This window comes from Oncorhynchus tshawytscha, linkage group LG06 (assembly GCF_018296145.1).
Source record: "Oncorhynchus tshawytscha isolate Ot180627B linkage group LG06, Otsh_v2.0, whole genome shotgun sequence".
NCBI lineage: Eukaryota > Metazoa > Chordata > Actinopteri > Salmoniformes > Salmonidae > Oncorhynchus > Oncorhynchus tshawytscha.
Window position 1 is genome coordinate 11,060,450 of NC_056434.1, and position 24,668 is coordinate 11,085,117.

The 24,668-nt window shown below is 46.8% G+C and overlaps 1 protein-coding gene across 5 annotated transcripts in view; it reads left to right on the top strand.

Moving 5' to 3' along the window:
* LOC112253250 (dynamin-like 120 kDa protein, mitochondrial) overlaps positions 1-24,668 on the top strand; it is an 80,527-nt gene that overhangs the window by 14,074 nt on the left and 41,785 nt on the right. For 3 of the 5 annotated variants that reach the window (XR_006083572.1, XM_042322956.1, XM_042322960.1), the window contains 18 exons: positions 4,336-4,389; positions 4,635-4,745; positions 4,948-5,034; positions 5,290-5,403; positions 6,208-6,288; positions 6,441-6,515; positions 6,740-6,811; positions 7,006-7,105; positions 7,295-7,425; positions 7,712-7,784; positions 9,908-9,980; positions 10,756-10,871; positions 17,368-17,432; positions 17,553-17,629; positions 18,526-18,691; positions 20,216-20,368; positions 23,228-23,336; positions 23,605-23,825. Coding sequence is in view for 4 of the 5 variants with exons in the window: in XM_042322956.1 (XP_042178890.1) it covers positions 4,336-4,389; positions 4,635-4,745; positions 4,948-5,034; positions 5,290-5,403; positions 6,208-6,288; positions 6,441-6,515; positions 6,740-6,811; positions 7,006-7,105; positions 7,295-7,425; positions 7,712-7,784; positions 9,908-9,980; positions 10,756-10,871; positions 17,368-17,432; positions 17,553-17,629; positions 18,526-18,691; positions 20,216-20,368; positions 23,228-23,336; positions 23,605-23,825 (1,878 nt within the window). In the remaining variant the exon portion in view is untranslated. The remainder of the gene's footprint in view (positions 1-4,335; positions 4,390-4,634; positions 4,746-4,947; positions 5,035-5,289; positions 5,404-6,207; positions 6,289-6,440; positions 6,516-6,739; positions 6,812-7,005; positions 7,106-7,294; positions 7,426-7,711; positions 7,785-9,907; positions 9,981-10,755; positions 10,872-17,367; positions 17,433-17,552; positions 17,630-18,525; positions 18,692-20,215; positions 20,369-23,227; positions 23,337-23,604; positions 23,826-24,668) is intronic. The other 2 variants (XM_042322959.1, XM_042322957.1) reach the window with 2 other exon arrangements.

Below are 24,668 nucleotides of genomic sequence, written 5' to 3' on the forward strand. Positions count from 1 at the left end.
ATCGACATTTGTACTCTGTAGGACCGAGTTTCATTCTACTGTGCCAGTCTTTCTCTTGTGCATTTGTATGCTGTCGGTAATATTCTTCTTTCTTGTGTTAGAACGATCCATGTATAATTTTTTGAAAGTTCAGTGCTTGACCTTACATTCTGTAACTTCATCGGTAGAATATAGGCTACTGCTATACGTACATATGAGGATATTTGCCGTTGCTTTTTCATCTCATGCTTCTCCATGTGTTTGTTTTTTCCAGAAGCCTTGTGCTGCATTCATGACATAATGCTCTTTAGCTTCTGAACCATGACACTGTTTTGCATCCATTTCTGCTCTGTTCTCTTCTCAGTTCATCCATTTTGTGTTGTTCCTCTCCTCTCAAGGGCTCTTACACGGTTGTCTCCATGTTCAGTGGAGTAGTCCTGCTTTTTTAATGTTGTTTTACACTTTTCAACCTTTCACCTCACTGTTGAACTTTAAGAGGAACTTGTTTGTCTTAAGCAGTGGTCCCAAACATGGAAAAACATTATCATAGATCAACTTGATTCCTGAGTTGGGGTAAATGTTGTCTCAACTCAGCCAATGTTTATTTGTATTTTAAATGAATGAGTTTGATATAGAATTTATATTAATTACCTGAATGGACTGAGATAAAACATATGGACCCCAACCCTGCTTCAGACATGTTTGGAAAGTCTCTCAATATAAACAGTTGCCCCAGTTTTGGGATGTACTGTTCATTGGGCAGCTGAAACCAAGGGAGAGGGATGAGTTGAGGATCATTGGACTGTGGCTTTGCTCATCTTCCCCTGGGCTTCAGCAAGCTTCCTGCTCCATCCCCGACAGATCACTCATTCCCTGCTAGGGGTTGCAACATTCTGTTACTCTAACTTTTCCAATTTTCCCAGGTTTTCCCAGAAATGGTGGTTGGAAGATTCACAGATTTCCTGCTTATTCCCTTCTGGTTCCGTCAAATCTTCCAACTGGGATTTCTGAAAAACCTAGGGATGTTAATAATGTTGCTGGAATTTTAAAACCCTCCGCCCTGTGTAGCTAGCTTCGTTTATCATCAGGCTGATTTTAGCAGATCATTTAATTGTATGATACTGACCATCGTCCCACAATTTTTACGGTGATTATATTAATTTTTTTTAATATCAGCAATTATTTTAGTAGTTTATCCGAAATTCAATAATGTCTCCACATCTACATTATCCCAAAACCTGTTGAATATTAAGACCGTTTTCCAGAGTGTTCATGTGTCATATTTTCATTGCATCGAATAGCATGATCATTGTGTAAGTTGGTAGGCATCACTATTTTTTTTATTTTTTTATTTTACCTTTATTTAACTAGGCAGTTAAGTCAGTTAAGAACAAATTCTTATTTTCAATGACTGCCTAGGAACAGTGGGTTTAACTGCCTTGTTCAGGGGCAGAAAGACAGGGTGTGTACCCTGTCAGCTCGGGGGTTTGAACTTGCAACCTTCCGGTTACTAGTCCAACGCTCTAACCACTAGGCTACCCTGCCGCCCCATAAAAGCCATAGCAGTGGACACTATGGAAGACTGCTAAGAAACTGTACAGAATCTTACCCACTTGTGCCACTGGCTGCGAGACACTGGTTGTGGTATCTGTTGCCTCTTCCGCTTTCAGTCTCCTGACTGTTCTGGAGTCTGTGACAGAGAAAGCCTGACTGTTGGGTACTGCTGATGGTGGCAAGATATAGTCCTAGACATGGATTCAGTGACAGAATTTTGACCATAGAGGTCCTATGATGATGACCCTGTGGGCATAGCTTGGGCATAGACAACCCGAAGCCTGGTTGGTTGGGTAGGTGTGTTGCTTGAATGACGGGTACAGTACGTTGTGTTGACGGCTGTGTTGCTCCTGCCTCTCTCTCACTGTGACGTCCCTCAGGGTCTGCTCGACGAGCTCTTTCTCATACAGCAGCAGATCCAGCAGGCTGAGGAGGAGGTCAGGCAGGCCTCCACAGCCAATAACGCACAGCCAAGCCCAGAGCCCGCCCACAGCCCACCCCTGCGCCTGTCTCCACCGCCGCCTCCACCTCTGAGCCTGCCGCCGCGCCAGATACCCGAGCCAATCCCAGCCAGCTCCCCGAGCCCCAGCCCCCCTCGGCAGAAAGGCAAGGTGAAGGTCCTACCCCCCGCCCCACACCAACACCCAGCACTCACCTGTAGAAGCCCCCGTCTGAACGTAAATGGTAGAACCGCACCCAAAGCCACCCACCCTCCCCAAGAAGGACAAACCCCTGCCGTTCAAATTCAGACTAATGGAAATTTGCCCGGGTAATCCTATAAGTGTACTGTTTATGAAATTGGTGGATGGAATTGCTATGGTCATATGTCGTTTGGATTGGTAGCATTGAGCAAGCCTAGAACTCTTTTTTTTAGCTCACTTATGAAAAGTGGACAAGAAGGCACTGTCGTGTACTGTATTCAACCTCTGGTCGTTGTTGATTTCTCCCAGTCTTTTTATAGCCAAGGCTATATGCTACTAACAACAGATCGTATTGTGTAGTGCTAGTTTCCAGTCGCTGAATACAATGCAATGATAAGTAGCAATTATTTAATTAACCACATCTTTTGTGTCACTTTGCCCAAAATGTTCTTGTCAGTTTATTTGATTCTGGGCTAGCTGTTTTTGTATTATTAAGGTAGTCCACATATGCTAGTTAGCCTACATTGTGTTAGCTACATAGCACACATTGCCATCTCGCTTCATTCAGCCTGCCCAAACATAGTACCCTGCCATCTCCCTCAAACTTCCTCTTAGTTTGAACGAAGGATTGAAGGAATTATCATCCATCCTTATGGTATCCGTCAGGGCAGTGTGCCGTGACACACTATTTTGTGTTCCACTGGTGGAATGGCATGTCTGATGCATGGCAATCTCAGAATCCGCTCATGCCAGTTCAGTACCACAGTAACATAGCCCTGGCTCCCTCTCTCATGTAAACCGCTGGACCAAGACCAAACGCTCCTCCCGTAACACTCCACTAACCTACACTGCATGGAGTGGAGTGATACACAGCACACCATGCAGCAGGGAACTTATGGAATAACTCTGGATATCAGCTATACAGTGAAATCTAATTGAATTATAGTCCTAGATCAGGACTAGATCAGATCAGGGACGGGACTGGATCAGGATCGGGACTAGATCAGATCAGGGACGGGACTGGATCAGATCAGGGACGGGACTAAGGTCAGGGACGGGACTAGATCAGATTAGGACAGGACTAGATCAGGACTAGATCATGATATAGGAATCAATACTAGATCTTTCTTCTTAGTTCCGTAATCAGAATGCTGTTATCCCGGCATTGCAATTTGCAAGTAGTTAGCACAATCACCTTAGCTGCAGTCCCTGTCTTTCGTCTGTGTGTACAGTATGTACAGTACCAGTCAAAAGTTTGGACACACATACTCATTCCAGGGTTTTTCTTTATTTGTACTATTTTCTACATTGTAGAATAGTAGTGACGACGTCAAAACTATGAAATAACACATGGAATCATGTAGTAACCAAAAAAGTGTTAAACAAAATATATTTCCCTTTTGAGATTCTTCAAATAGCCACCCTTTGCCTTGATGACAGCTTTGCACAAAGGGTGGCTATTTGAAGAATACAGAATATGAAATATATATTTTGATTTAACACTTTTTGTTGGTTACTACATGATTCCATGTGTTATTTCATGATTTTGACGTCGTCACTACTATTCTACAATGTAGAACCCTTGAATGAGTAGGTGAGTAGCTGTTGACTTGTACTGTATGTGTGTGTACTGTATGTGTGTTTTGAATCTCCTGTCCCTCCTTGCCGTCCCTATCCATCCACTCATTGGTGCTCGGTCTCCCTCTGTCTGGTTTGTGATCTCTTTCTCTCAATAATGCAGTGCAGGTGTGGAACTGTTCATTATTGGAGGCTGCCGAAGCCATGTGAATCATCATGGAGTAATAACCTGGATAATGATCTCTTTGATTGATGATTGCAATAATTCAGCTGTCTTTTCCAGGGTTGGATTTGACTTGTGCCTGTGTGATTTTCTTTTTTTTTTGCACTGTGATTCACCTGTAATACAGATTAACACCAAACAAATGACTACAACCTGGAATGGAATCAGTTGTCCCCCTTTTGTTGCCTTGACTTGTCTTTCCTCCACTGTGGTGCCCGCTGATCTCTGTCATGTGCACGTTGGCTGTCTGTCATGATGCTAGTTGTCTCAGCGGGTTTGGACTGGATCACAATGTCCCAGACTTGTGAGAGCGAGGTTTAATAAACCTGCTCGCTCTGTGACTGATCTGTGTGTCTCTAGTCTTCAGACAAGGAGAAGGTGGACCAGCTTCAAGAGGAACTGCTCCGAACTCAGGTACAGCACAATATGGTCCGTATCCTTCCATGTCCAAGTGGAACACATTTACACAGTAAAAACCCATTTTAATTTGGTCAAGGGACCGAATGGTCCATCCCTTTCCTCCAGTAGATTCCTCATATTATACCACATTGACGTTGTAAAGTCAGGTTAGAAAATATCAGTTTTACTTTGATAAATCGACTGAATTAAAGAGAATTTGTTGTTAAAGATGAAGTCTTCTGTCTCTCTGTTGTCCTCAGGTGAAGTACCAGCGCATGCTGGAGAGACTGGAGAGGGAGAACAAGGACCTGAGGAAAGTGGTGCTGCAGAAAGATGAGAAGGGCATCCACCAGAGGAAAGTCAAGGTGAGTGTGAGTCACGCACACAGACACACGTACACACACAGACACACGTACACACACAGACACACGTACACACCAGGGTTGTGCATGCGAGTAAAGTTCATCAAGAAATTTGTTTTGAAACATTATTTTATAGTCTCTGCAGTAAAAATACTAATTCTCCCATCAGGCATTACTCTTAAGTGTTCTTCCATCTGTATTCCTTCTCCAGAAGTCTCTAATTGACATGTACTCTGAGGTCCTGGACATCCTCTCAGACTTCGACTCTAACTACAACACCCAGGACCATCTACCCAGGGTAAGGAACAACAAGTGGCTCATGGCTTTCTGGAAATGCAATCAAATTATGGAGACGTTATTGTGAGCCTTTTGTGTACTGTATACTGTACTGCCAGAAATACATTGTTTCCTGTTGGAAAGGCATTGTTGTAAAATGGTAGGTCTCTATCTATCACACCTATGTCATCTAATCCCTCCCCTCTACCACCTCATTAATCTGTCCCCTCAATCTCTCCTCTCTCTACTCTCTACTCTACTCTCTCCTCTACTCTAGGTGGTGGTGGTGGGAGACCAGAGTGCAGGGAAGACCAGTGTGTTGGAGATGATCGCCCAGGCTAGGATCTTCCCCCGGGGCTCTGGAGAAATGATGACCCGCTCTCCTGTCAAGGTATAGGAAGTCATTTACTAGACTACCTCAGCCCCTCAAGACACCTACCTTCCTCCGCTGTAGCTGTAAAGATATCAAAGATGTATAGAAGTCAGCGTTTTACCTTTGGTATTTGGTATTTTATTAGGATCCCCATTAGCTGTTGCAAAATCAGCAGCTACTCTTCCTGTGGTCCAACACAAAACATGACAATACAGAACATTAATAGACAAGAAAAGCTCAAGGACAGAACTACATACATTTGACGCAGAAGTGTTGATTTATATATATTTATATATTTTACAATTTAGTCATTTAGCAGACGCTCTTATCCAGAGCGACTTACTTGAGCAATTAGAGTGAAGTGCCTTGCTCAAGGGCATAGACAGATATTTCACCTAGTCGGCTCGGGGATTCGAACCAGTGACTTTTCGGGTTACTGACCCAACGCTCTTAACCGCTAGGCTACCTGCCGACCCAATTTATGTTCTTATTTTAAAGGGGCAATCTGGGATTTGGCACATCCATTTTTGGATTTGATATATAGCCATTATTCTTGAAGAAAATAGCTTATTAAGTGGCGGGATGACCGCTTTGTTTGTCCAGACTTGTCTTACTACTGTGGCTCTGCCTTGGTGGATTTCTTCTGTTGGTCTGCACTGTTTCATATGGGACGTTGTAGTCCACAGTTTGAGTGGTGGAATGAGGCCTGTGTGGTCTGGCTGGATGGGCAGCGTTACTAGCATTGTGCTTTTGGACTGGGGACTTTGAATGTTTAAAAAAAATATATATTGCATTTTGCCACCTGCTTCTCTCCTCTACTAGGTGACGCTGAGCGAGGGACCTCACCACGTGGCCATGTTCAAGGACAGCAGTCGAGAGTTTGACCTGGGAAAAGAGGAGGACGTAAGTTTAACCCAGCATAGAAGAGTGAGGCGTTCTCTCTCCCACCATGGAATCAGCCTTTCATCAGGGTTTTCATTGGGGTTCATTCACACCACTTCACTTGCTGATTGGTTCATTCATATCGTGAACCATTGATCCTCTCCTCCCTGCAGCTGGCTGCCCTGAGACATGAGATTGAGCTGAGGATGAGGAAGAGTGTCAAGGAGGGACAGACAGTCAGCCCTGAGGTGAGGACAGAACTCCCTATTCTCCACATCTTCTGCCTTCTGCCTGCATCCCCAATGTTGACTGGAGTGGTCAAAAGTAGTGCACTAGACTAGGGAATAGGGTGCTATTTGGGTGTCTACCAGCTATATAATGAAAGCTCACTAGTACTCAGCGTTGTACCAGCTCTGTGTCGATCCCTGACTGTTTGTAGTGCTAAATGTTTTTCCTTTCTCCTGTGTGACAGACGATCTCTCTGAGTGTCAAAGGACCAGGCATCCAGAGGATGGTGCTAGTAGACCTACCAGGAGTTATCAGTGTGAGTACTTCACTCACTCACTCACTCACTCACTCACTCACTCACTCACTCACTCACTCACTCACTCACTCACTCACTCACTCACTCACTCACTCACTCACTCACTCACGCACATGCAGAAACACACACACACGCGTGTATGAAAACAGTGACCATACAGTGGTAGGAGCAGTGATGGTGTGTGTTCCTCTCAGACTGTGACTGCAGGCATGGCAGCAGACACCAAGGAGACCATCTTCAGCATCAGTAAGAACTACATGCAGAACCCCAACGCCATCATCCTCTGTATCCAGGGTGAGTCAACACTGCAGTCACCTTCCTCTGACCAAACAGAACATCATGGAGCTCCTCTCCCTCTTTACTCCCTCGCCTCCACTTTGATCCTCTGTTCGCTTCGGTCTCCTGCTTCTGTGTCCTCTTGTCTCTTCTCCTTTCCTCTTCCTGACCTGCTGTTTTCTCACCCTTCATCTCTCTGATCCTCAGATGGGTCAGTGGATGCAGAGCGCAGCATTGTCACAGACCTGGTCAGTCAGATGGACCCGCAGGGGAAGAGGACCATCTTTGTCCTGACCAAAGTCGACCTAGCAGAGAAGAACCTGGCCAGCCCTAACCGGGTGAGATATAAACTCGCACACCCGCCATGACACATGCATCACACACGTTCAAGACGTTTTGCAACGGGAAGCTCAAATGACAACCGTGGTCAAGGTAATCCCAATGAGCATGGACGATATACATTTGACAAGTTAAAATGGTCTGAGAACTATTATATCCCTCCGGGGTAGCCTTTCATTAGTTGTAAAAGCTGAATGGTACACTCAAACAGTCACGAGCTACAGACTGAATGAAATCTAAAGCCTTCTCATCTGGGATTTTATTCATGTGTTTTTCTCCCTACAGATTCAACAGATTGTGGAAGGAAAGTTGTTCCCTATGAAAGCCTTGGGTTACTTTGCTGTGGTGACCGGGAAAGGTACGATGCATTCCCCTTTCAAGTCCTACCCATCAGATCTTATTTAAATCAAATTAGGCTACACATGTAACTCAAATCTATACGTTTCTAAGGAAGCATAAAACAACAGAACTATCTTAAACGCATCTAAAAAGACAGGACTGTTCACATCAACATGTTCTGTTGTTTTTATGCTTCCTTAGAAAAGTAAAGACTTGAGGTACGTGTGTAGCCTACGAGAGAACGCATGGCTGGCGTTGAGAATGTGTGTGTGTTGTGTATCGATGTCAAACATTTTAACAAAAAGGTTTGTAATTTGAGTATATACCGCTTCAAAAAAAATACTCTTCAACCAAAGCAACTGTTGAAGGTCAACATCGTTAACAACATGATTTAGAAATACGCAAGGAGTACCGGGAGGGAAGACCAGAAAGAATCTGAATCTGGCTTACAGCATGAGCCTAAGCTGATTAAACAACAAAATAGACCGTATATTGTTTAAGCTTCACGAAACAGCTGAATAGAGAAGTTGACTGTCTGCAAGTGACCCTAAAAAAATAATCTATGTAGACAGAGACGAACTTAAGCGAGAGATTGAAAGAAAAGCCAAACAATTCCAGGAGAACTTAGACTTGGATATAAGGCACCTAGTGAGAAGAGGCAATGTGGAAGCCAAAATGCCCAGCGCAAACCCACCCACTAAATTCAACCCTGAAGTGTCCATCATTCTAGCAGCCCGACCGTTTGAAGAGGGAGAGGATGTGATGGAGAGAGCGAGGGTACTTCTGATCCAGTGTGACCCCGGAGCTAGTAGTTGCAGAGTGGATGCGGGCAAGGGGCCAGGGCCAGGCTGGAACTACACTCTGTCCAGGACAAAGTGGCTGTCCTTTGGCAGAAACAAAAGCTGAAGAGTTACTTAAGGTTCAAGGATCACCAAAGTCTCAGACGGAACGACTCATTGATCTGAGATCCCAACCAGCAAGAACTTCTACATCACTGGGAGTTGTTGACCGATACAACAGCTTTTTATCTGGACCTGATGCTGGTAGTAGGGTCCGGGAGAACCGGAGGACTGAGACTCAACTGCCCAGCCATTAAGTGCAGACCAGTTTATTCTGGTTCAGTGGATCGTTAATGGTTACCAGTTTACTCTGGTTACTCTACTCTGAATCTAGTTGATGATTCCCTGCCTTCCTGTATAAAGCGAGGAGATGTACTCTGGCCCACTTTATCTGCACTATATATTAATGATTTAGCTGGTGGAGGTCTGGTGATGTAATTATGTGCACGAGCACAAAACACCACATCTGTCATTTTTGTCATGTCTGTGTCTGCCGTGTCAGTCATTTTTACATGGCAGGAGAGTAACAATTCCAGCCAGAATAACCAAAATAACTCCAAAGTCCTCTGACAATACGAGTCACGTGCGTAACAGGTGCTGCGCTGTTTGAGCAAGAAAACAAGAAGTGCTGTGCATATATAGTATTTCATATGAATGACCTACATTTATCAACTTTCACAGTGAATACTTTTGTTTAGAGGCTTTTGTTTTGTGCCGATGAATGGAAGTTGAAAAGGGCCAAAAGAGTTTAATTCCATGTGCAATCGTCCCTAGGCCTATTTTAATGAAACTCTGGCTGTAAATATAAGCAGTAGATCGCAGGGCATCCCTGATTTTTCCCTCTAAGCTAAACTTTTTGGAGATTGAAAAAGTTCACTTTCTCATCTATAAACACATCTCAAGTGCAGGTGCTCTGTCCAGCGGCTCAAAATAGCAGAACAGAGGGCATTTTCATAAGGACAGACAGTTTAAATATTACTGGGACACCTACACATGTGGCAGCCAAGCACGAGTTATCAGTGTTGCTTATTATTGTCTAGACTTGTTGAGGTATCTTCACGCCTAAAATAAAAACCTCCAGGCTTCCATTATAAGAAAAAAAAAATATATATATATATATATATATATAAATGAGAAAAGGAATTCCAGGGGCCAGTTTGGAAAGCCTCTTCCTGTGTGAATGGTTCTCTGGAATAACGGACATGCTGGGGTAATAATAACATAACCAAAGTTCTATAGTCATACTTGTCCCGTGGTCAGGCCTTAGACTCACATCGGTGATTCATTGTCCCCTCTTCTTTAGGCAGTGCCGGGGAAAGCATTGACTCCATCAAAGACTACGAAGAGGACTTCTTCCAGAACTCCAGACTACTCAGGTGGGTGTCCTGACTCCCTGCCATCTAGACTACTCAGGTGGGTGTCCTGACTCCCTGCCATCTAGACTACTCAGGTGGGTGTCCTGACTCCCTGCCATCTAGACTACTCAGGTGGGTGTCCTGACTCCCTGCCATCTAGACTACTCAGGTGGGTGTCCTGACTCCCTGCCATCTAGACTACTCAGGTGGGTGTCCTGACTCCCTGCCATCTAGACTACTCAGGTGGGTGTCCTGACTCCCTGCCATCTAGACTACTCAGGTGGGTGTCCTGACTCCCTGCCATCTAGACTACTCAGGTGGGTGTCCTGACTCCCTGCCATCTAGACTACTCAGGTGGGTGTCCTGACTCCCTGCCATCTAGACTACTCAGGTGGGTGTCCTGACTCCCTGCCATCTAGACTACTCAGGTGGGTGTCCTGACTCCCTGCCATCTAGACTACTCAGGTGGGTGTCCTGACTCCCTGCCAACTAGACTACTCAGGTGGGTGTCCTGACTCCCTGCCAACTAGACTACTCAGGTGGGTGTCCTCACTCCCTGCCAACTAGACTACTCAGGTGGGTGTCCTCACTCCCTGCCAACTAGACTACTCAGGTGGGTGTCCTCACTCCCTACCATCCACATTTCCATCTGATTTGGTTTAGAAAATGAATTGCCAGTCAATTCATTCATTTGGTGAAAGGCTATGGTTTTCAATTATATAATTTTTCTAATTGAATAGAAATGGAACTGCGGTGGAGCACGTTAACCTGACCGGTGTCCTTCTGTCCACCCCAGAGACGGCATGCTGAAGGCCCACCAGGTGACTACTAAGAACCTGAGTCTGGCCGTTTCCGACTGCTTCTGGAAGATGGTCAGGGAGTCAGTGGAGCAGCAGGCCGACGCCTTCAAAGGTAACCAGGCGGGTGAGGGCCCCAAAATAGTCCTCTGATGCGTGAACCCCAAAGGCTTATTGATTTAACCGACGTAGACACACAAGGGGCATCAAGAGTTAACCAACCCTGTGAGCCCGTTGGTGCATCATATTTCTCTACTTTAACAGGGAAGTGTGATATGTTGGAAGCTTGTGCAGCAGAGCGTTGTAAACAAAAAGGGAGAAATTAAGTGATCTACAGGAATTTAGAGGTCCAGTCGACCTTTTGACAATATTAAACCTGCCACTTCTGATAAAGAGAGGCCTGATAATTTATTTTATTTTACCTTTATTTAACTTGGCAGGTCAGTTAAGAACAAATTCTTATTTTCAATGACGGCCTAGAAACAGTGGGTTAACTGCCTGTTCAGGGGCAGAATGACAGATTTGTACCTTGCAACCTTCCGGTTACTAGTCCAACGCTCTAACCACTAGGCTACCCTGCCGCCCCATGAGACACTGCATCCAAGGGTCTTAGAGAAGTGGCTGCTGCATTCTGATCAATGTTGTCACCACAATGAAGAGCTGGCAGGAAGGTTGCCTGTACATCCTGTTTCCTGCTGTTTGTGGAGAGTCAGGAACTACTTCTATTTAAGAGGCCTACTTTAAATCTTAACAAGTTCATCTGTATGTTTAAAAAATAAAAATAAAAAAACGGTCACATTTTTGTCAATCCAAAATCCCAGATATTTATAGGTGGGAACCTGCTCGATGAGAGAACCATCCACTGCATAAATATGTAAACCATCTGAGATATTTCTAAGAGACTTAGAAAAGATACATTTCATTTTTCCCGCATTAAGTACCCATTTTAAATCAACTGCTTTCTACACAGCAACAAAATCAAGTTGGGGCTTTAACATGGCCTCGTCAGCAGCAGTAAGGGGCTCTAACATCGCCTCGTCAGCAGTAAGGGGTTCTAACATGGCCTCGTCAGCATTAAGGGGCTCTAACTTGGCCCCGTCAGCAGCAGTAAGGGGCTCTAACATGGCCTCATCAGCAGTAAGGGGCTCTAACATGTCCTCGTCAGCAGTAAGGGGCTCTAACATGGCCTCGTCAGCAGCAGTAAGGGGCTCTAACATGGCCTCGTCAGCAGCAGTAAGGGGCTCTAACATGGCCTCGTCAGCAGCAGTAAGGGGCTTTAACATGGCCTCGTCAGCAGTAAGGGGCTCTAACATGGCCTCGTCAGCAGCAGTAAGGGGCTCTAACATGGCCTCGTCAGCAGTAAGGGGCTCTAACATGGCCTCATCAGCAGTAAGGGGCTCTAACATGGCCTCGTCAGCAGCAGTAAGGGGATCTAACATGGCCTCGTCAGCAGCAGTAAGGTTGCTCTAACATGGCCTCGTCAGCAGTAAGGGGCTCTAACATGGCCTCGTCAGCAGTAAGGGGCTCTAACATGGCCTCGTCAGCAGCAGTAAGGGGCTCTAACATGGCCTCGTCAGCAGTAAGGGGCTCTAACATGGCCTCGTCAGCAGTAAGGGGCTCTAACATGGCCTCGTCAGCAGTAAGGGGCTCTAACATGGCCTCGTCAGCAGTAAGGGGCTCTAACATGGCCTCGTCAGCAGTAAGGGGCTCTAACATGGCCTCGTCAGCAGCAGTAAGGGGCTCTAACATGGCCTCGTCAGCAGCAGTAAGGGGCTCTAACATGGCCTCGTCAGCAGCAGTAAGGGGCTCTAACATGGCCTCATCAGCAGTAAGGGGCTCTAACATGGCCTCGTCAGCAGTAAGGGGCTCTAACATGGCCTCGTCAGCAGCAGTAAGGGGATCTAACATGGCCTCGTCAGCAGCAGTAAGGTTGCTCTAACATGGCCTCGTCAGCAGTAAGGGGCTCTAACATGGCCTCGTCAGCAGTAAGGGGCTCTAACATGGCCTCGTCAGCAGCAGTAAGGGGCTCTAACATGGCCTCGTCAGCAGTAAGGGGCTCTAACATGGCCTCGTCAGCAGTAAGGGGCTCTAACATGGCCTCGTCAGCAGCAGTAAGGGGCTCTAACATGGCCTCGTCAGCAGCAAGGGGCTCTAACATGGCCTCGTCAGCAGTAAGGGGCTCTAACATGGCCTCGTCAGCAGTAAGGGGCTCTAACATGGCCTCGTCAGCAGTAAGGGGCTCTAACATGGCCCGGTCAGCAGTAAGGGGCTCTAACATGGCCTCGTCAGCAGTAAGGGGCTCTAACATGGCCTCGTCAGCAGTAAGGGGCTCTAACATGGCCTCGTCAGCAGTAAGGGGCTCTAACATGGCCTCGTCAGCAGTAAGGGGCTCTAACATGGCCTCGTCAGCAGTAAGGGGCTCTAACATGGCCTCGTCAGCAGCAGTAAGGGGCTCTAACATGGCCTCGTCAGCAGCAGTAAGGGGTTCTAACATGGCCTCGTCAGCAGTAAGGGGCTCTAACATGGCCTCGTCAGCAGTAAGGGGCTCTAACATGGCCTCGTCAGCAGTAAGGGGCTCTAACATGGCCTCGTCAGCAGCAGTAAGGGGCTCTAACATGGCCTCGTCAGCAGCAGTAAGGGGTTCTAACGTGGCCCGGTCAGCGGCTGTAAGGGGTTCTAACATGGCCTCGTCAGCAGTAAGGGGCTCTAACATGGCCTCGTCAGCAGTAAGGGGTCCTAACATGGCCTCGTCAGCAGCAGTAAGGGGTCCTAACATGGCCTCGTCGTCAGCAGCAGTAATTGGCTCTAACATGGCCTCGTCAGCAGCAGTAAGGGGTTCTAACATGGCCTCGTCAGCAGTAAGGGGTCCTAACATGGCCTCGTCAGCAGCAGTAAGGGGTCCTAACATGGCCTCGTCAGCAGCAGTAAGGGGTTCTAACATGGCCTCGTCAGCAGTAAGGGGCTCTAACATGGCCTCGTCAGCAGTAAGGGGCTTTAACATGGCCTCGTCAGCAGTAAGGGGCTCTAACATGGCCTCGTCAGCAGCAGTAAGGGGCTCTAACATGGCCTCGTCAGCAGCAGTAAGGGGCTCTAACATGGCCTCGTCAGCAGTAAGGGGCTCTAACATGGCCTCGTCAGCAGTAAGGGGCTCTAACATGGCCTCGTCAGCAGCAGTAAGGGGATCTAACATGGCCTCGTCAGCAGCAGTAAGGTTGCTCTAACATGGCCTCGTCAGCAGTAAGGGGCTCTAACATGGCCTCGTCAGCAGTAAGGGGCTCTAACATGGCCTCGTCAGCAGTAAGGGGCTCTAACATGGCCTCGTCAGCAGCAGTAAGGGGCTCTAACATGGCCTCGTCAGCAGCAGTAAGGGGTCCTAACATGGCCTCGTCAGCAGCAGTAAGGGGTCCTAACATGGCCTCGTCAGCAGCAGTAAGGGGTCCTAACATGGCCTCGTCAGCAGCAGTAAGGGGCTCTAACATGGCCTCGTCAGCAGCAGTAAGGGGTTCTAACATGGCCTCGTCAGCAGTAAGGGGTCCTAACATGGCCTCGTCAGCAGCAGTAAGGGGTCCTAACATGGCCTCGTCAGCAGCAGTAAGGGGCTCTAACATGGCCTCGTCAGCAGCAGTAAGGGGCTCTAACATGGCCTCGTCAGCAGCAGTAAGGGGTTCTAACATGGCCTCGTCAGCAGTAAGGGGTCCTAACATGGCCTCGTCAGCAGCAGTAAGGGGTCCTAACATGGCCTCGTCAGCAGCAGTAAGGGGCTCTAACATGGCCTCGTCAGCAGCAGTAAGGGGTTCTAACATGGCCTCGTCAGCAGTAAGGGGTCCTAACATGGCCTCGTCAGCAGCAGTAAGGGGTCCTAACATGGCCTCGTCAGCAGCAGTAAGGGGTTCTAACATGGCCTCGTCAGCAGTAAGGGGTCCTAACGTGGCCTCGTCAGCAGCAGTAAGGGGTCCTAACGTGGCCTCGTCAGCAGCAGTAAGGGGCTCTAACGTGGCCTCGTCAGCGGCAGTAAGGGGCTCTAACGTGGCCCGGTCAGCGGCAGTAAGGGGCTCTAACGTGGCCCGGCCAGCGGCAAGGGGCTCTAACGTGGCCCGGCCAGCGGCAAGGGGCTCTAACGTGGCCCGGCCAGCGGCAAGGGGCTCTAACGTGGCCCGGCCAGCGGCAAGGGGCTCTAACGTGGCCCGGCCAGCGGCAAGGGGCTCTAACGTGGCCCGGCAAGGGGCTCTAACGTGGCCCGGCCAGCGGCAGTAAGGGCTCTAACATGGCCCGGTCAGCGGCAAGGGGCTCTAACATGGCCCCGTCAGCAGTAAGGGGCTCTAACATGGCCCCGTCAGCAGTAAGGGGCTCTAACATGGCCTCGTCAGCAGTAAGGGGCTCTAACATGGCCCGGTCAGCAGTAAGGGGCTCTAACGTAGATAAGTATCATCTGCATACATGTGAATGTTACAGCTTTTTGCAGAAAGACCAATAGTATTTATATAAATAATAAAGAGGACAGATCCTGCAGGATACCTTTTATTAATACCAAGGTGACTTGGTGTAACAGTACAGACTTTACGTCCGTCCCCTCGCCCCGACCTGGGCGCAAACCAGGGACGCTCTGCACACGTTAACAGTCACCCTCGAAGCAGAGCAAGGGGAACCACTACTTCAAGGTCTCAGAGCAGGTGATGTCACCTATTGAAACGCCACTAGCGCGCACCACCGCTAACTAGCTAGCCATTTCACATCGGCTACATTGGCACCATAGAAAGCACACATTTGTGTTCTGTCTAGTTCCCAAACCACTTAGAAAGACGCCTGGTCATGGTCCATTTCAGACACCCTTTAAATGAGTAGAGGATGGTGGACAGTATAAAAGAAGCAGAGTGATTCCTGTGATCTAAGCTATTTATAAGACAAACGTAGCTTCTGAAACGGTGCTATGTTCAGGTCTAGAACCAGACTGGTGAAGAATATCAGCTGAGGTTGAAAGTTCTTAGCTGCTATACACTGGATTCGTGCTCCCGAGTGACGCTGCGGTCTAAGGCACTGCATCTCAGTGCTAGAGGCGTCACTACAGACCCTGGTTCGATCCTGGGCTGTATCACAACCGGCCGTGATCGGGAGTCACATAGATCAGCGCACAATTGGCCCAGCGCCGTCCGGGTTAGGGGATGGTTTAGCCGGGGTAGGCCGTCATTGTAAAATAAGAATTTGTTCTTAACTGACTTGCCTAGTTAAATAAAGGTAAAAATGTAAAGAAATATTGACATACTGTAGCTTACTCTAATATACATTCTGCTGTAAATATCATTCTTAGTATATTGAGTAGAAATTCACCCAGTGTATATATGTGTAGCGTTTTGATGGCTGCTAGTGCTATTTAGGTTAATTGGATTTGTTCAATATTTCTTGTTATTTAAAAAAATTATTTGCGTACTTGTTTGACATTTTACTACATTTTTAGGAGCTAGTAACATAAGCATTTCACTGCACCCGCTATAATATCTGCTAAACTGTGTATGCGATCAATAAACTTTGATTTGATGACCTAGCATGACTGAAAGGCTAGGTCATCAACCTCCTCTCCTTTCCTTCATGCTAGGTCATCAACCTCCTCTCCTTTCCTTCATGCTAGGTCATCAACCTCCTCTCCTTTCCTTCATGCTAGGTCATCAACCTCCTCTCCTTTCCTTCATGCTAGGTCATCTAGTCATCTACGTCCTCTTATAGCCAGGACTGACCACCACCACCACCGACTACTCGCTCCCCTCTTCCCCTTCCTGTTCTCGCCTGTTCTCGCAGGGTGCCTCACTTCTCCCCTTGTCTCTGCGCTGCTTCCTAGTGGCCGTTATCCACGGCAGCCGGTGGTCCTCTCTAACAGTAACATCAGGGACTAGATTTATGGCGCTGTGGTGTGTCCCCATGGATCTCCTTCCCATTGTGTGGTGTATTGATCTGCTGCACGTCAAAACCTCTCACAGGCACCGAGCCTGAGGGTGTATAGGGAGAAGTGAAGGATGATGGGAAATGTGTGGGAGAGGGGAGGTGTGTTGGGAGAGGTGAGGGATGATGGGAAATGTGGGGGAGAGGGGAACGTGTAGGGATGATGGGAGAGGGGGGGTGTAGGCTTGGATTTAGTTTCTGATTAGGAGGGTGTTCTCTAGCGAGGGATCTCAGCCACTCCTACTGCCCTGGCGTGCGTGCCAAAATAGGTTTTATTTCTCCTTTTGAACTCTCATCATCATAGCAGGTAGTAGTGAAGCTGTCCCTATACAAACTGCATGTTATCTACTGGTTAATTCATAACACCAAACAGATGAGACATTCGGACAATGAGACCGTATAACCAGCTAGCTCACCCATGCTACTATCAGGGGCTGCTTGACTCTCAACCCTGGCTTGGATCTTTAGCAATGGAGACAAAATACATAGTATTGATCCTCTCTCACTTTTTATATACCTTATATCAGTTATAATGTCTCTAATTTATACATCTAATTTAATATCTGGTTTGTTTGTTAAATAGAGTACAGATGAATTTAGACCTATAAACAGACTCACTATGAGAGAACCCCCCCCCCCAAAGGTCTGGTCCACTGACTGCCTGTCCTCTCCTTTCTCAGCGTCCCGCTTCAACCTGGAGACCGAGTGGAAGAACAACTACCCCCGTCTGAGAGAGCTGGACAGGGTATGTTCAAGTCAACAATATTGTCCTTCACTCGTCTACTGATTCTGAGATTTTTGGAGCGGCCATATTGGAGTGCCAGATTCCGCCCAATAATCACTTCTGTTTGTCTTTTCCTCCCAGAATGAACTCTTCGAAAAAGCCAAGAACGAAATCTTGGACGAAGTCATTAGCTTGAGTCAAGTGACACCGAAACACTGGTTAGTGTTTGACCTGATGTTTATCCTTTAAAGGAAGTTTGGTCCCCTGCCTCTTATGTACATCATTATTATTGATTATTATGTATCAATTTAAAAAAAAAACATGTTATAATTTTTACATGGCCAACATCAACTGAGTGTTCAATGTTTCATATTCAAAGGCCGTTAAACTAATTCTGAAATGCCTGTCTGCCAGCTATGTTGTAGAAGCTATGAATGGGTGTGGGTGGGTTTATGATAAATTAGTCTTTACAGAAGCCCATGGGGATTGAGCTCGGGTTTGTCACAGAGCCCTGTTCAGATAAAGAGCCTTGCTTAAGTTAACAAGCTGCTGGGCTTTCATGGCTATGCGGCCTAAATGGCCCCCTATATAAGGAGTAGGTCACCATTTGGGATGCAACCAATTGGGAATCTACAGTAAAGTTCAGTCTGAATAGTGAGGGTTTATTTCATTTACCTAAAGGGTAATTTTCATTCCCTTCATGAAACCTGACATGACAGATCTGGCAAAGTCAAAGGACACATCACTACCGCTTTCTGCCCTATTGCTTTCAGCTATTATGCCTGTTCAGATCAGCTGTAAATCTGGAGAGGACATAACCAAAGGAAGCAAATTGAGACTTTTTACAAATATTTTTTTGTCTTTGTGAGTTTATATTTATTTATTGAGATGGAACCGTGAAGACAGGTGAGGTTCTAGATTGCGAGTCAGAAGTGCACTGGGTTGGATTCAAGCCCATGCTGACTCTGGTGTAGGCTGTGTGCACCAGTGTTTGCGGCACTAACCGCTGAACCACACAGGTCACTACTTTAGACTTAACGTACACTCACACAGCGTCGTCTTCAAAACTGCTGTCCAAACAAGAAGCACTTGTTTTCCTATCTTAACCCTGTAGGGAGGCCATCCTAGAGAAGAAGCTGTGGGAGCGCGTGTCCATCCACGTCATCGAGAACATCTACCTGCCTGCAGCCCAGACCATGAACTCTGGTACCTTCAACACCACCGTGGACATCAAGCTCAAACAGTGGACGGACAAGCAGCTGCCTCACAAAGCATTAGAGGTAGAGTTCTGCTGCTGCCTCACAAAGCATTAGAGGTAGAGTTCTGCTGCTGCTGCCTCACAAAGCATTAGAGGTAGAGTTCTGCTGCTGCTGCCTCACAAAGCATTAGAGGTAGAGTTCTGCTGCTGCTGCCTCACAAAGCATTAGAGGTAGAGTTCTGCTGCTGCTGCCTCACAAAGCATTAGAGGTAGAGTTCTGCTGCTGCTGCCTCACAAAGCATTAGAGGTAGAGTTCTGCTGCTGCTGCCTCACAAAGCATTAGAGGTAGAGTTCTGCTGCTGCTGCCTCACAAAGCATTAGAGGTAGAGTTCTGCTGCTGCTGCCTCACAAAGCATTAGAGGTAGAGTTCTGCTGCTGCCTCACAAAGCATTAGAGGTAGAGTTCTGCTGCTGCTGCCTCACAAAGCATTAGAGGTAGAGTTCTGCTGCTGCTGCCTCACAAAGCATTAGAGGTAGAGTTCTGCTGCTGCTGCCTCACAAAGCATTAGAGGTAGAGTTCTGCTGCTGCTGCCTCACAAAGCATTAGAGGTAGAGTTCTGCTGCTGCCTCACAAAGCATTAGAGGTAGAGTTCTGCTGCTGCTGCCTCACAAAGCATTAGAGGTAGAGTTCTGCTGCTGCTGCCTCACAAAGCATTAGAGGTAGAGTTCTGCTGCTGCCTCACAAAGCATTAGAGGTAGAGTTCTGCTGCTGCTGCCTCACAAAGCATTAGAGGTAGAGTTCTGCTGCTGCTGCCTCACAAAGCATTAGAGGTAGAGTTCTGCTGCTGCCTCACAAAGCATTAGCGGTAGAGTTCTGCTGCTGCTGCCTCACAAAGCATTAGAGGTAGAGTTCTGCTGCTGCTGCCTCACAAAGCATTAGAGGTAGAGTTCTGCTGCTGCTGCCTCACAAAGCATTAGAGGTAGAGTTCTGCTGCTGCTGCCTCACAAAGCATTAGCGGTAGAGTTCTGCTGCTGCTGCCTCACAAAGCATTAGAGGTAGAGTTCTGCTGCTGCTGCCTCACAAAGCATTAGAGGTAGAGTTCTGCTGCTGCTGCCTCACAAAGCATTAGAGGTAGAGTTCTGCTGCTGCTGCCTCACAAAGCATTAGAGGTAGAGTTCTGCTGCTGCCTCACAAAGCATTAGAGGTAGAGTTCTGCTGCTGCTGCCTCACAAAGCATTAGAGGTAGAGTTCTGCTGCTGCTGCCTCACAAAGCATTAGAGGTAGAGTTCTGCTGCTGCTGCCTCACAAAGCATTAGAGGTAGAGTTCTGCTGCTGCTGCCTCACAAAGCATTAGAGGTAGAGTTCTGCTGCTGCTGCCTCAATAGCTCTTTAAACCTTTTCTTGCTAACGGTGGAGATGCATGTCATAAGGAGATGTTGGTGTCAGGTCTAAGTCGAGAGATAATTTAGATCATTGAAGATTGGATTTACTGTGCCAGTCAAATGCACGTGTTCTGGTTGGTCTGACAGGAGTGGAGTATGGGTGTTGTAGTGCTGTCTGTAGCAGGCCATGGTGTCGTGTTGATACCTGGCCCTCTGTCCTCCAGGTTGCCTGGGAGACGCTGCAGGAGGAGTTTGCCCGCTTCATGGCGGAGTACAAAGGGAAGGACCAGGATGACATTTTTGACAAGCTGAAGGAGGCGGTGAAAGACGAGAGTATCAAGAGGCACAAGTGGAATGAGACAGCCATGGACAGCCTGGTACACTTACTTACACACACACACCAGGGTTTCTTCTGGATCAAAAAGGAGCCCTTGCTGGTGGGCGTGGCAATGGGTGGAGTGAATTTTCGAGAACATTTTAGAGGCTCCCATCTGTGTAGAGAAATAGTACAATTTAAGACCATTTCCTGCAATTCTACACGTTTCTCCATGGAGCTGACATACATTTTGGCAGTTTTATGCATTTTGCCATGGCCAATGCAGTGTTGCTCAAACATAATAACAATCAGTCATGCTTAAATTCATTGTTTTTCACATTTTTGATTCTCCCTGAATGTCTAGCTTGTTAGTTCTCAAAGATTATATTATAACAAAAATATATGCCAGATTTTCAGTAGTTTAAATTCACACTGAAAGCATTTTTCAATCCCAAAATGTATAAATACAAAAATGATGGATGTACACTACATGACCTAAAGTGTTGTGGACACCTACTTGTCAAACATCTCATTCCAAATTCATGGGCATTAATATGGAGTTGGTCCCCTCCCTTTGCTGCTATAACAGCCTCTACTCTTCTGGGAAGGCTTTCCACTAGATGTTGGAACATTGCTGCGGGGACCTGCTTCCATTCAGCCACGAGCATTAGTGAGGTCGGGCACTGATGTTGAGCAATTAGGCCTGGCTTGCAGTCAGCATTCCACTTCATCCCAAAGGCTTTCGTTGAGGTCAAGGCTCTGTGCAGGCCAGTCAAGTTCTTCACCACCGATCTCGACAACACATTTTGGTATGAACCTCACTTTGTGCACAGCGGCATTGTCATGCTGAAACAGGAAAGGACCTTCCTCAAACTGTTGCCACAAAGTTGGAAGCACAAAATCGTCTAGAAGTTAATTGTATGCTGTAGAATTAAGATTTCCCTTCACTGGAACTAAAGGGCCTTGCCAGAACCATAGAAAATGGGCCCAGACCATTATTAATCCTCCACCAAACTTTACATTTGGCACTATGCATTGGTGCAGGGAGCATTCTCTTGGCATCCGCCAAAACCAGATTCGTCCACCGAACTGCCAGATGGCGAAGCGTGATTAATCACTCCAGAGAACGTCTTTCCATTGCTGCAGAGTTCAAATGGGCGAGCTTTACACCACTCCAGCCGACGCTTGGCATTGCGCATGGTGATTTTAGGCTTGTGTGTGGCTGCTCGGCCATGGAAACCCATTTTATGAAGCTCCCGACAAACAGTTATTGTGCTGATTTTGCTACCAGAGGCAGTTTGGAACTCGGTAGTGAGTGTTGCTACCAAGGTCAGAACATTTTTTATGCACTTCAGCACTTTGAGGTCCCGTTCTGTTAGCTTACGGCTGAGCCGTTGTTTCTCCTCGATGTTTCCACTTCTCAATAACAGCACTTGCAGTTGACTGGGGAAGATCTAGCAGGGCAGAACGTTGACCAACTGACTAGTTGGAAAGGTGGCATTCTATGACGTTGTCACATTGGATGTCACTGAGCTCTTCAGTAAGGCCATTCTACTGCCAATGTTTGTCTATGGAGAATGCATGGCTGTGTGCTTGATTCTATACACCTGTCAGAAATGGGTGTGGCTGAAATAGCCAAATCAACTCATTTGAAGGGGTGTCCACGTATATGTGTATACAGTGCATTCGTGAAGTATTGGTTTTTCCGCTGACATGCACTGTCAACTGTGGGACCTTATAAAGACAGGTGTGTGCCTTTCCAAATCATGTTCAATCAATTGAATTTACCACAGGTAGACTGCAATCAAGTTGTAGGAACAGCTCAAGAATGATCAATTTAAACATGTTTCATCAGACCAGAGGACAGATTTCCACCAGTCTAATGTCCCTTGCTTGTGTTTCTTGGTGTCCTTTAGTAGTGGTTTCTTTGCAGCAATTCGACCATGAAGGCCTGATCTACACAGTCTCCTCTGAACAGCTGATGTTGAGATCTGTTGAGTGTCTGTTACTTGAACCCTGTGAAGCATTTATTTGGGCTACAATTTCTGAGTCTGGTAACTATAATGAACTTATCCTCTGCAGCAGAGGTAACTCTGAGTCTTCCATTCCTGTGGTGGTCCTCGAGAGCCAGTTTCATCGTAGAGCTTGATGGTTTTTGCGACTGTACTTGAAGAAACTTTCAAAGTTCTTGAAATGTTCCGTATTGACTGATCTTCATGTCTTAAAGTAATGATGGACTGTCATTTCTCTTTGCTTATTTGAGCTGTTCTTGCTATAATATGGACTTGGTCTTTTACCAAATAGGCTATCTTCTGTATACCCCCCCTACCTTGTCACAACACAACTGATTGATTGGCTCAAATGCATTAAGAAGGAATTAAATTCCACAAATGAACTTTTAACAAGGTACACCTGTTAATTGAAATGCATTCCAAGTGACTACCTCATGAAGCTGGTTAAGAGAATGCCAAGAGTGTGCCAAGCTGTCATCAAGGCAAAGGGTGGCTACTTTGAAGAATCTCAACTAGAAAATATATTTTGATTTTGTTTAACACTTTCCATGTGTTATTTCATAGGTTTTTTTATTATTCTACAATGTAGAAAATAGTAAAAAATAAAGACCCTTGAATGAGTAGGTGTGTCCTAACTTTTGACTGATACTGTATATATATTTTTTTACACTGTTGGGCGACCGGAAAACCCCAAGATTTAAAAAATCCCTGCACACACACACACACACACACACATGCCCGTGTACACACATTCATGCGCCTGTACAGACATGCGTACGTTTACAAAAACACACACACACTTTGTCATATTCAACCACATATACAGCAGGCAAACATTAGTATGCATTGATTTCCTGTCTTGCCATGCCTTGTGGGTAATGTAGTTTCTCCTCTCTGTGTGTTGTCAGAGGGTGATCCAGCACAATACTCTGGAGGACCGCTCCATCACAGACAAGCCCCAGTGGGACGCAGCCATCCAGTTCATGGAGGAGACCCTGCAGGCACGCCTCAAAGACAGTGGGTTATACACCCCCACCATGACTTCTCCCCTCTTCTGTCACATGCTTTATTTACTTCACCTGCTTTCTGGGTTATGGTCGGATATGTCAGATATTCAAATATTTCTCCCCCTCCTATTTCTGCTCTGTCTCTCTTACTACCACTATCTCTGTCTTTCTTGCCATCTTCTCTTCTCACTCCCCTTCATCACTCTCTCTCTCTGTCTCTCTCTCTGTCTCTCTCTCTGTCTCTGTCTCTCTGTCGCTCTCTCTCTCTCTCTCTCTAGCTGACTCTGTGATAAATGACATGGCAGGTCCTTACTGGAAACAACGCTGGATGAGCTGGACGAGCCGCTCGCCCGAACAGCACATCTGCAACGAAACCAAAAAGGAGCTGGAGCGCCTGCTAAAACTCCATGAGGACCACACAGCCTACCTGGCCAACGACGAGGTCACCACCGTCCGCAAGAACCTGGAGGGTCGAGGGGTGGAGGTGGACCCTGTCCTGGTAAGAACCTGGAGGGCTGAGGGGTGGAGGCAGACCCTGTCCTGGTGAGAACCTGGAGGGATTGAGGTGGACCCTGTCCTGGTGAGAACCTGGAGGGTCGAGGGGTGGAGGTAGACCCTGTCCTGGTGAGAACCTGGAGGGTCGTGGGGTGGAGGTGGACCCTGTCCTGGTGAGAACCTGGAGGGGTGGAGGTGGACCCTGTCCTGGTGAGAACCTGGAGGGGTGGAGGTGGACCCTGTCCTGGTGAGAACCTGGAACCGTGTGTACATTTCTTACTAAATTCTAGCATACGTGGAGATATATACGCATGTTTGCATTGATAAATTAGAGCCATATATTGGTGTGACTGTGAGCCAGTGCTACAGCCCGGCCTCCGTTCATCTGTTTATGGTGAACATCCATAACATCCTCATGAGATGTTGGAACTGGGCCGTGAAAGTTCCTAAAAGAAAAGCCCAAATTTGATCACATTTCTGTAGCGGTGTGGGTATAATGTTGCTGTGACGTTTCCACACTAAAAATGCATGCCACCTAGTGGAGTGCCAAACACTGGCCACGCCTTCTATTTGTCGTGTAGTGGGAATAATTGAAACCAGTTATGTCAGAAATGGAGAGACGTCCTACAATTCTGATTTAGGCCTACAGTGTGTAATAAAAGTACAAGAAACATGAGGCGACATGCTGCTATGTAATCTCCTTACGAACGGTAAATGTAGTTGTTTTATCATTAGGCCTTAAGTTTTTAATGTTTTTATTAGCCCACCATTATTATAATTCCCGTGCATAAAACACCTCCCATTTCCCCCAAACAAACTATGAGCCAATTTGCTTGCAATGAAGTTG